Source organism: Nematocida ausubeli (genome assembly GCF_000738915.1).
Source record: "Nematocida ausubeli strain ERTm6 chromosome Unknown supercont2.3, whole genome shotgun sequence".
Lineage (NCBI taxonomy): Eukaryota > Fungi > Microsporidia > Nematocida > Nematocida ausubeli.
In genome coordinates, this window is record NW_026515636.1 from 449,228 (window position 1) to 461,374 (window position 12,147).

The 12,147-nt window shown below is 38.7% G+C and overlaps 5 protein-coding genes across 5 annotated transcripts; 1 reads left to right on the top strand and 4 right to left on the bottom strand.

Moving 5' to 3' along the window:
- Positions 1 to 171, top strand: NESG_01361 (uncharacterized protein; the record flags this gene model as incomplete). The annotated part of the gene is made up of 1 exon (XM_053048993.1): positions 1 to 171. A coding segment is annotated over one exon (171 nt), but the record flags the coding sequence as incomplete, so codon positions are not given.
- Positions 172 to 804: 633 nt separating this feature from the next.
- On the bottom strand, positions 805 to 2,316 carry NESG_01362 (V-type proton ATPase subunit B; the record flags this gene model as incomplete). The annotated part of the gene is made up of 1 exon (XM_053048994.1): positions 805 to 2,316. The coding sequence occupies one exon, from the start codon at positions 2,314 to 2,316 to the stop codon at positions 805 to 807; it is 1,512 nt and encodes a 503-aa protein (XP_052904799.1).
- Positions 2,317 to 3,090: 774 nt separating this feature from the next.
- Positions 3,091 to 7,203, bottom strand: NESG_01363 (uncharacterized protein; the record flags this gene model as incomplete). Its single annotated transcript, XM_053048995.1, has 1 exon — positions 3,091 to 7,203. One exon carries the CDS (start codon positions 7,201 to 7,203, stop codon positions 3,091 to 3,093), a length of 4,113 nt encoding a protein of 1,370 aa, XP_052904800.1.
- Positions 7,204 to 8,462: 1,259 nt separating this feature from the next.
- Positions 8,463 to 9,290, bottom strand: NESG_01364 (uncharacterized protein; the record flags this gene model as incomplete). The annotated part of the gene is made up of 1 exon (XM_053048996.1): positions 8,463 to 9,290. The coding sequence occupies one exon, from the start codon at positions 9,288 to 9,290 to the stop codon at positions 8,463 to 8,465; it is 828 nt and encodes a 275-aa protein (XP_052904801.1).
- Positions 9,291 to 10,389: 1,099 nt separating this feature from the next.
- Positions 10,390 to 12,093, bottom strand: NESG_01365 (uncharacterized protein; the record flags this gene model as incomplete). Its single annotated transcript, XM_053048997.1, has 1 exon — positions 10,390 to 12,093. One exon carries the CDS (start codon positions 12,091 to 12,093, stop codon positions 10,390 to 10,392), a length of 1,704 nt encoding a protein of 567 aa, XP_052904802.1.
- Between the last annotated feature and the right edge of the window lie 54 nt (positions 12,094 to 12,147).

Sequence of the window (12,147 nt, forward strand, 5' to 3'; positions counted from 1 at the left end):
CTAACACTTCGTGCATGGCAGTGCACAGAAAAAGGAAAAAGACGAATACTTCAGCGAGGCGACATCTGCTCTGCTGCTAAGTCCTCTGATGTGTTCGACTTTCTTATATACCTTATGCCAAAGGGAGCTGGCATAGTTGAGCTAAATATGAATTCCCAGACTAAATACTAATACAAACACTAGGAAATATTTCTAACGGCGGCCTTCTTGCCTGCACTGCATACTTTTTAATAAACGTATAATTAAAACATCTCTAACTGTTTGAAGGGCTTCTCTGTACCCAAAAATATTTCACTGCATATTTTTAGCTTATGCACTAGTTATTCACACTGTGCACTCTAGAAGCACCTCATTGCAGGCACAGAAAACTGAAACCTAAATTAAACTATGCCCAATCGCATGGATAACTACTCTAGTAGAATGCACAGCACTATTGCGCATACACCTTTATAAGAGAAGAATAATTCAGGTTATATAGAATGCTGCCTCTTTAAATCTTAGTCCTGCACAAAATAAAACTCTGCCAGATGTAGATTATAGAATGAAAACATACACTTTCATTTCTCAAAGGCACAACAAAAACACAGCAGATACCCAAATTAACGCATGATAAAAATCTATTTAATCAGTGTATGGACTGGAATGGCACGGATAAGCGTATCTGTGAATATTATTTCTTTCAGATTATGGGCCTTGCAGAATATATAAATCAATGCACTCTGTAGGGATACAACTAGAAAATGCAGAGGGAACAGACTACTAAATACTAGAGTGATTTATTTTCAGTGTTCGGGTTGCACGCATTCAATAACTAGTCTCTTCTTCCTCTTCCTGCACAGACTGCTGCTTTTTGTCCTCTGTCGTCTGTATGCTGTAGTATTTGTTAAGTATACTGTCTGGTATTCTGTTTAGCATCTCCTTTGGGAATATTCTGAGAAGGCGCCATGCCAAGTCTAGGGACTCATTGATGGTTCTGTTCTCATCCTTTCTTTGGCTAATAAACTCTTTCTCAAAGTTATCCACAAACTCAATCACCAGCTTGTCTTCTACAGAGAGAGACTCCTCCCCAACAACTGACTTCATTGCCATTGCTTCCTTTCCTACTGCGTATTTGGAGTACAGCTGACTGGAAACATCCGAGTGGTCATCTCGCGTCATGTTCTCGCCAATAGCAGACTTCATAAGACGAGACAGTGATGGCAGCACGTTAATAGGGGGATATATTTGCCTATTGTGCAAGTTTCGATCGATATATATCTGCCCCTCTGTGATGTATCCTGTCAAGTCAGGTATTGGGTGCGTGATATCATCGTTCGGCATAGTGAGAATTGGTATCTGGGTGATAGACCCGTCTATTCCTGCTATCCGCCCAGCTCTTTCATATATCGTAGACAAGTCGGTGTACATGTATCCTGGATATCCTCTTCTTCCAGGCACTTCCTCTCTAGCAGCACTTACTTCTCTTAGTGCATCTGCGTACGAGCTCATGTCTGTCATGATTATAAGAACGTGCTTCCCGGTGGTGTATGCCAAATACTCTGCAGCTGTCAGTGCAAACCTTGGAGTGATGATTCGCTCAATGGTTGGGTCATTGGCCAGGTTGAGGTACAGAATTGTTCGGTCTAGCACACCGCTCTGCTCAAACTCATTTCTGAAGAATCTTGCTGTCTCAGCATTCACACCCATTGCAGCAAACACAATCGAAAAGTTGTCCTTGCTCTTGTCAACTGTGCTTTTGTTGTTTACCAGCCCTGCCTGCCTGCATATTTGCGCTGCCACTTCATTGTGCGGCAGCCCTGCTCCACTGAATATGGGAATTTTTTGTCCCCTGGCGACTGAGCTCATCACGTCAATTGCTGAAATTCCTGTCTGCACCATCTCCTCTGGATATATTCTAGCATACGGGTTAATTGGCTGCCCCTGAATGTCCAAGTAGTCTTCTGCCACTATCTTTGGCCCTCCATCAATTGGCACTCCTATGCTGTTGAATGTTCTTCCAAGTAGGTCCTCAGACACTGCCATTTTCATGGTCTCTCCAGTGAACTCGGCACATGTGTGCTTTGCATCTATTCCTGAGGTTCCCTCAAACACCTGCACAATGGCCTTCTTTCCGCACACCTCCAGAACTTGCCCTGTTCTTCTGCTTCCATCTGGAAGGGTTAAATGAACTATTTCTGAATATTTTGGAGCCTTTACATTATCCATGATAACAAGTGGGCCATTTACGCTGGACACTGTTCTGTACGTCGTTGTGGGCGGAAGACATGAATCCTTCAGTGCCCGCACATGCTCGTTAAATACCTCATAACTATCCATTCTGAAAATATTTGTTTTGCTCATAGAAAACTAAATATAACTAGAAATAAAGAAGAAATATCCAAGTGACTAAACAGTAGACCAACAAAGCAAAAATACATTATATTTAAATAAATATTCCCTCTATATTGGATACTCAACCGACCCTTCAAAGAATTTAAATCAATTCCTTCGTAGAGTCACAGAGAAGATAATAAATAGAATATGCCATTGTAATTAGAAGTAATACACATAGTGCAGTAAAATGCATAGTTTTAACTTGCAAGAAGTGTTTCCGTCAGTATACCTGGGTATATGGCCTGCATATTTATAGTGCAAAGAGTATGAATAAAGGCATTATATTGTATGTAGTTGCTGGAACTATTATTACCCAGAAGGATACACCTCTGGATAGTATTAGTAGAATTCTAGCACACTTTACTTTGTTTAATCTTGTAATTATGAAATATATTCTATTTAAAACAATTGCAATGAATATCTTTATTTAAGAGAAAGACGCAAGTGGTCTCTGTACTGTCCATAACAGAATTATTATATTTAGTATTTTGGGGAATTTTAATGAATTTATAGAATTCTGCGTATATTAATTAGCTGAAATGCAAATATTTTAAATGCAAAGACGCTTTGAAGAGCTTCTCTGGGCAATTGAAGATAAGATAAAGGATAGCTCAGTTGATATTTCCAAGGAAATAGTGCAGCTTGAGCTTTCTGTTCTAGAAACATTGGATTGTTCAGATTGATAGAAGAAACAGAAAACTATAAACTATTCTTTATTTACTGATGGGCCTGCGGATTCTTTTTATCTTTTATCGATTTAAGAATAGAGTACACCTCTCCTGCTTTGTATACAAAGTTGTTCTCTTGGACATATTTAATAAGTGATTTCCATGTTGGATCCTGCTGTAACAGAGACATGCTGCCGACTATTATTACTGTGTACCGCGCACGTGTAAGAGCTACATTCATTCTGCGAATGTCATTCAAGAATCCTATTTTCTTGCTACGTACAGTGGAGATAATAATGCAGTCTTTCTCTTGGCCCTGGAACCCATCAACGGTGGAGATATCCATTCCTTTGATGACTTTCTTCAGCTGGCCAACCTGTCCTTTGTATGGACTGATTATTCCCACTGTGTCATATGCCTTTGCAGCCATAGAAGAGAACTGCAGAATCACATTAATCTCTTTTCTGTTAAAAATGTCTTTTCCTTCAGTCTCTTCTGTTCCAGATGCATCTATAAACGCAAAGGGAAGCTCAGACTCAAGAGACACACCATCCCTCAATCTGTTTTCATAGAACTGCATGCTTACAAACTTAGAAATGATAGAGTTCATTCTGTACTGAGTGTCCAGAAGGATGGGAGTGATTGATTCTGAGAGCCTCTCGAAAAGTGTGACTGAAAGGTCCTTTGACTGAGAAATAATTGTTGGGGGCAGCTGCATTGGGTCACCGACAAGAATTATCCGGGTAGGGGCTGTTCTAAGTGGAATAAGAGTGCTGGGTTCTGTGGCCTGGCAAGCTTCATCAATTATTAAAACATCAAAAGGAGACTGATTGAAAACAGATGATCCAGCCATGGAGAGAGTGCAAAATACCAGTTGTGCACGGTTTATCTCATCCTTATTTTCCTTCCTAGAGGGTTCCCTAACTGACGCAAATTTATCATTTGAAGCACTGGTGTATGATACATTTGGACTGGTGTGTTCACTTTCTCTAGTTTTTTCTGTCTTCAGCTTATTCTTCGGGTCTGTAGAATAGTTGCTTGGAGTGGTCTGCACGTTAATGCTCTGGACCAAAGAAGGGCTGTTCTGAAGGTTTTCCATCAGTTCACCTTTATTTACTACTGCCTCATCTCCTTCATCACATATTCTGTTTCCACTTATGCTTATGCGTATCCACTTGCAGTCTGGAATGGTTTTCCATATTGACCCACTCTCTACAAGCATGTCCACTGCAGCATTACTGGGAGCGCACACAAGAACCCTGCAGTTCTGCAGAAGGAAGTATGCAATCATGCTGGAAACAGTCTTTGTCTTTCCCGTTCCAGGAGGCCCCTGAATCAGAGTTATATTCTTCTTCAGGGCAGTGCTTACAGCCACCTGCTGACTTTTGTTCAGTTGATCATAAAAGGCAGAGACCAAAGGATGCCCTGCAGAAAGCATTCTAGCGCATGGTGCACTGAGTATATTTGGCGAGGTGCCAGTGCGCCCCAGTGCATGCATCTGGGAAAGCGAAAGACCCTCTGCTGTAGACGATTCTTTCTCATCGCACTTGGCGGGATTGAGCATTTTATGCCGAAGATGCAGCTGCTGCAGCCTGATCAGGCCATCATATTCCCGCATGCTGGGCGTGATATTTATAAGAGGCTGAATGCTTATTTTATAATATCTGCCCTGCATCTCCAGTGTTTTTGTGCACACCATTATATCATACTGTCCTTCTTTTTCATAAATCACCAGGCCCGTACAACTTTGTGTGTCCTGCCCATCATTCTTATTGAATATCGTTACAATATCATTTATGAAAAGCGCGTGCTTATTCCTGGTGTAGACAGTGAGGGTCGTAGTTCTGGCTTCATCGTGTTTTCCAACAATAAGTCCATCGATGGCTTTTCTCCCAATGTTATCTGCTGCAATGTTTGCCTGGATAGAAGCAATTGACTCTTTTATCACAAGCGGCGAGTATGTTGTAAAGTACTCCAAGAACGTGCTATATGTAGGCTTTACTGGAAGATAATTTGAAGGCTCTTCGTTCCGGAGGAGTGAAAGAATAAAGTCTCTGTTTGTCTGAATCTCTTGTCTCACTTTGTTAATTGGCTTCTGCCATGTAGTGATATTTTGCGTCTGCGGAATAAAGAGTATGTCTTTCGTGGTGCTCTCCACTGTATGCTCTTTTTTCTTTTCGAGTATCCTTTCAGCCCTTTTAAAAAGCCTTTTCATTGCCTCATCCTCCTTTAGGTTGTTTTCCTTCTGAATTCTCTGAATGTCATTCATCACTGATTTGATAATTAGCTTGTTGTCGCGTGCTAGCAGCAAGTACTTGTCAAACAAGTTTTTCAGAAAAGTCATTTTCAGATTGATTTTCAATGATCTCTTCAGATTTAGCTTGCGAATCCATGTAAAATCAATCTCTGTTGTGTCACTAGTAATTGTATCCAGGTGCAGCACAATATAGTTAATCTGGGACAAAACCGGGTCTATAATGGGCATCTGCACCATCTCATACAGCATGTTAAGAATATTGCACTCCTCAGATATATTCTCGTCTGTCTGAGGACTGTTTTCTACTGCAGAGAACTTATACTCTGTGTCTTTCTTGCTCACTCTGTTTGTGATGTAGCTATTGATATATTTCTCAATAACTCCGCAAAGACCCTCCATTCCCTCTGGAATGTTTCCTGTGCACTCGTAAAAGCATGTGCATTCTTTGATTAGATCAAGAAGAATTTCAATTTTCACTGGCTCCGTGTGGTCCGAGTACTTCTTATTAAGCACGGCCGCAATGATAACGCGGTCTCTTTCGTCTGCGGCAGATCTATCCAGACGGCCCAGCCTGCTGCCAACCGTCATGGTTAGACTCTCCATGAACTCACTCATTATAGCTGTATTCTTGCTATACTTTGTTGTGATCCTTGTGTTTAGATGGAAAAACAGCAGGTGGACAAATGCCGAAACTGTATAGTCAGAATGCACTGACATCCTGTCTCTCCACAGCTTGCAGCTGCAGATTATAATGGCTTCTGTTTCCTCTGCACCTAAGTCCATGTAATCAGCTCTAACGATTTTTTCAATTTTCCCAGGCGAAATCTCCTGGGTTCTTATCTTATACGTATTTATCAGAGCAACCGTGTCAATCACCAGCGATCGAATCATAGCATTGTACGGAGTCTGCAGATTTGTAGACACTTTGTATTCTGCCTGTGCCAAAACATACTCCAGCAGCCCATATCTAAATAGATCCAGAAGGGAAACCCCCTTGTACATGTACATTTCCACTACCGAGGCATACAGTCTTTTCCTAATTGTGCCATTATTTGATAAAAGCCCGCTTTTCAATATGGAGAGCTTCAAGTGCTTGCAAATATCTATTTTTATGCCTAGCTCAAGCATCTCCCACGTGGTAAACAGAAGCATCATTTTTATGTCAGATGTTTCCTGCCTGTTTTTCGCCAGAAATAGATGCAGCTGCATGTTTGTTATCTCATACAGCAGCTTTGTTATAAGGTCTAGAGCAACTTTGTTGCTTCTCTTTACCTCGCCAGTTATACTCACCTCTCCTGCAACCAGCACCTTGTATATGTTAAATTTTATGGAAATTTCACCGGACAGGCTGTTGAGTCTTTCCTCAAAAAGGGCATAGTGCGGGTGGATTAATGACCCGCCTAAGACAGCAAAAATAAAAAGAGACTTCAGAAAGTTTCTCTCTTTATGCCTGGATGTCTCCTGCACTATTTCCTTGTGTATTTTATAAAAAAAAGTTCCTCCTGTGACCATTCCACTCAAATAGTTTGGCGTATTGTATAACTCACACACATTTATAATGCACCACTCTTTCAGAGTTTCTTCCCCTGAAAAGAGGAATACGATGGAAATTAGCGGTGTGGGTGGGATTAGCCGTATAAGCTTGTTCTTTTCTATAAAAGTCCTGAAGGGCCCTCTGAGAACAGAGTTATCTCTGGCTAGCTCCATCCACATGTACTCTGCTAGCTCAAGAAATGAGTCTGTCGAGCCATGAAGCAGACCCTGCCGAATGTTTTCTATTTCAAGCGGTACATCCATGCCAACTAACTGTGAAAAGTCTTCGGTCATTCTATATCTTCGAATCTTCTTAAGAGTTTCATTCGGGTGATCTACTTTGTGTATGTCTTTACATAGTGGATCTGGCATAAATAAAAATTCTGCAAATTCGAGTACTTAAAACATAGATATTCTTTAGAATGGGTCTATATCATAGACCCAATAAAACGAACCCCATAGAATCTATTTGTAAATAAAGAGCGCAGCCCACAAATAAAATATTTGCCGGTAAGAATTTCTTGCTGCTGCTCTTGAACTTTCTTTTAGTTATATGGGGTATTTTTGCATACACCAAGTAGAATGATTATATTTTGATTGAGCCATTAATTTCATAAGATTCAATTGTCTCTGTGCATTTGTTGCCTTCTAGCTGCATAAAGAATGCAGCTTCATTTTGGTGATCATTTTCTTCTTCTTGGCCTCTGCCAAAATAAAGAGTTCTTTTTGGTGCTATAGCCCCGTACGAGAACCCAAAATAAATTTATAGCCTACTACTGCAATGAGCCTAGGCACAGTTCTAGATTAGGATATTAATTAAGGCAAAGGGAATTAGAATATAAGAGGACTAATCTGCTCAATACCATAGCAAGAAAGTTAACACTCATGCACTCCTGCATTTGCAAGGTGTGTAAGAATATTTCACTAGTATCCCTTTATCTATAGGTGCATCTAAAGTAATTAAAAGACAGTTTAACTGATTTCATGAAGAAATAATGCGAGTGCTATTTGCATATTTCTTCTGAATATTCTTATAGATCCTAGGCAAATGAAGTCTGCTTATATACATACAATTAAGAACATTATAAGCTGCCTATGCTCTCTTTGAATTATGTCTTTTATATGCACTATTTCCATCTATGGAGTCTTAAATTTCACTAATAGACTTAATGTATTATATGCTAAAAGGGCTTCTATAGTACTACTTTCTATACTGCTCATTCAAACATATATGCCCTAATTGCCTCTTTTAGGAAACTTATATAATTTGGAAGAACTTTTCTTCACGAACTTCCAAATACCCTATATAATGATATATCTCTATAACGCAGCCTTATTTAATAATGCTTCTATCTTTTGATCTATCTGGGTTTATCTTTCCTAAGCTTAATTAGACTAAGTTTCATTCTATTTCTAGCCTAAAAATCTTTTTAAAAAAGCATCTTCAGAAGCACTATATCCAATATAATATTCAAGAAATTAAATAAGCAGCAAGGATCTTACATACAAATAAATATTAAAAATACAATTTCTGTCTAGACTGCCATATAACCACGCCCAAATGTGAAAATACTTGAATACTGTACACTTTTTATTATGTTTTTTTAAATATCCCAAGCCATGCGTATGGCTTAATTTAACCATGTCTCCAAATACGGGGTTGGCAGAAGGTCCTTTATTGCCTCTAACTCTGCTTCGCTTAAAACACTTTCAATAGACTCTATTCCAATTGGAGGTGCTTCCTTTATCTCTTCCATTTCACTTGGTATGTCTTTGCATATGGTTTTAAACCTATTTCTCTTCTCTAGTAGGTCCTCTAGTTCTTGGCAGTAATTCGTGTCATCCTCTTTCTTCTTCTTCTTTTTTATTTTCTTGAAGAGTGTTTCTATGTTGTTATCTATCTTCTCCAGCAGCGAATAGTAGAAAGAGTGGCCTAGATATTCGCTTTTTGCTTGAATTATCTTTTCTTTGTTGCTTCTGTTCATTTTCTCAACCTTTTTCAAAAGCTCAAAGTAGTTCTCTGCTTGCTGCGAATTTTTTGTCTCTGACTCATCCACTATGCTACTTAGAATGTTCATAAGGCCATCGTTGATGCTCTGCGGGTGCTCAAACTTATTGGATATTCTTCTGTTTCTTTTTTCTTCGTCTAGTATTTCTATTGTGCTTAGGTCTACAGTATCAATCAGCGACCCAACCAGGCTATTCAGCACTGTTTTATTTTTTCTGTTCATCTTTGGCTTCTTGTATTTTATTTCTTCAGCAAGCGGGGCGTTTATGCTTTCCAGCAAGCTGTAGGTCTCCTCGGTTGGGGATTTAAGATACTCGTATACGTATGTGTTTAGTGCTGTGTTTGTTAGAATAAAGCCTTCGGGTGGCTTGGTGCCCTGAGTTCCCTTTACTGTTTGGGTATTTTTGCCATTTTTTGTGGGCGACTGTACCTCTGAGGACTTGCCATGCATAAAAAACAAAAGATAGAATTATTTAAAAGAGTAAATGCTCAGATAATACTGTACACTCTTTAAAAAGATGTTATTTCTTGGTTAATATATGCTGCTGCACTTAAGATACTTTATAATGCTTTTCCTTACCTACATAGGTTCTTATTATTTTCAGATAAATAATTAAGATTCAAGCTTTCAATAATTCCAAAATATAACCAGAATGCTCTGATCAAATATCATATATACAGATGATCTGCAGATACTTGCAAACTTTCTGCTTTTTGCAATTTATCTTTGTCTTAGCATATTCCATATACATAAATCGGGTTATTACTAGTAGAAGTATAGAAATCCTGCACTTTTTGTGCACCTGGAATCCTGACTTGCTATTTTTATTTTCCTGTGTACAGTCTCTCTAATTATACACTAGAATCACCACATAGCCATAGATGCTAAACAATTTGTTAAAATGGAAATAACACACTAAAATACACATGTATGTGGATAAAGGCATTCAATGGCTTCTGCTGAAGACCTAATAACGCACAAAATATTGCTCTATTATTTTTAACTACTTAAACGATTGCATACATTCTGTAAAGCACATCTGAATCTTCTTCTGTGCACACATTCAATAGTCATATGCTATTTTCTTCTATATCCTTTGTCATTTCTACTCTATAAAATATACTATGCTATTCCTATTAATATATGCTGTCTGTATATGTATACCTGTGATATAAATCTGCCTGTTGCAATATTCCTTCTATAAGTGGTATAAATTGGACAGAACAAAGAGATTCAAGGATAGTTGTATCTCTGCCTCTATACTGCATGATTGACATGTTTTCAATCTTTATGTACTTTTTGCTTTGTAGAAAAATAAAACTCTACGAAATTCTGGTTATATGTATGCTTTCTTCTCTGAATGCAGAAATAAAAGGAAAAATAGTTGTAAGAACACAAAATCAGAGCTATATAAAATGGTAAACCAGAGAATACCACACAAAAGAAAGAGACAACAATATGCATTTAGGACATAAATCATAAAGACAATGCATTTACCATTTATTAAATGCCATAAAGCGGCAGTGCAACAGGGCTAAGCAAAGAGCAACTATGTTGCTATAGATGGGGTTAGAAGCTTGTAAAAAATCAAGTCTTTTGCCACGTCAGGCCGGCCCTTCAGCACTTCAACTATTGTTGGGATAATCACAAAAGATAGCATGAATAAGGAGTACAGCCCCAGAATGTACACTCTCATTGATAGGTCACTTAGAATACCAAATTTCTTTGGAATTTCAAACTTCATGGTAATGGGGTTTAGACTGCCCCAGAGTGTAAAGGCAGCCCATGCAACAAGTAGAAGAATGGCTACTAGAGTTAACATGATTAAGCATGTAGTTAAGTAAGATTTCCAGTTATTATCATACACAGACATATCAGCAACTTTTATAAGCTCTGATGAATACATTCCTATCTTTATGTACTTAAATGCATCAAAGAAAGACAAAAAGCCAGAGAAGAACATCGTAAAAGTAGATATTAAAAGACAAACAAGGCTAGACGCAAAGTTAATTTTATCCCCTGTGGTTACTCTTCTCTTGAAAAGTGAAGTTAAGAAAAAGAATGAACTGTACAGCGCACTTAGCATAGATACAAAAATGCTTTCTTTAAATCCAGTGAATATAACATTTTCAGCCTGGCTTGACACACCTTCAACTATGTTGCCCCATGTGCTTTGGTTTTTATTTTGGTAGTATCCTAGGATAGATCCAAATGCCAAACTGCTCAGTCGAACAAACACAGAGAATATCCAATTCATGACACCTATCGACATTACAAAGAGGAACTGTTTGAGGCCTGAGGCATTCAAAAACCATCCACCCAACCCACTCAGCATCTCAATCAGCTGTGCACCAGAGGTTGGCGCAAAGATGAAAAGCAAGAATCCCAGGGGGAAAGTCATTGTAGCTGCCCAAAACCCCATAACATCTGAAAAGTGTATTTTGACATATTTTCTCCTTCTAATTAAGGCATTTGCCTCTCCCTGATATATTTGCTTATCCTCCTTCTTAATTAGATTCGCGTCAGGTTCTTGGCCATCTGCCACATTCAGCTTATGGTCAGATGGCTTTTCCCCAATTACATTGACTCGAGGGCCCTTATCACTTGGAGTGAGTAGGTCTATGTCTAGGTCTGGGGCTGGCCCATCTGAGGTAAGCTTAAACTCTCCTTTATCAAGATCATTCGGGTTTAGAGTAAAGAAAAAGTCTTTGAAGTACAGAAAAACAAATGAAAGTAAAGTGATGAAGGTGAAAAGAGTGCCAAATGCCCATATAGCGGCTATATTACCAGAGAATTGCATGCCAATGACTGTGGTTAGTATCCAAAAAACTCCAGTAGATAGACCAGCAGATCCACATGTCGTAAGAATAACTCCAGCAATAGTTGAAAAAAGGTTAAACTTAATGCTGTAGATTCTCTCTAGCAAATTTGAAATACCAAAGACCCCAAAAGCAATTGTACTCATCCATGTGAACATAGTTATGTCAGTAACTAATACTTGCAGTACAGTGTAAGGTAGAAGTTTTATATTAAATAGGCTGTAAATAAAATTGCTGTTGAAAAGCATCCAAATAGACCCAATAAACATAGAGGCTATTGCGACACCAAGAAGAACACAAAGTCCTATTTTTGTGTAATATAGAAGAGCCCCATCCTCTTTCTTGTTGAACCTCATTAGAGTCTGTGATCCAATCTGCTTCTCTATATCTTTGTACGGATGCAGCTTTTCTGATTTTATGTTAATATCTCGCATACCCCGTTAGCAGAACAAGCTTATATACTGATGCCCCATGTCTTCGGCCAATAA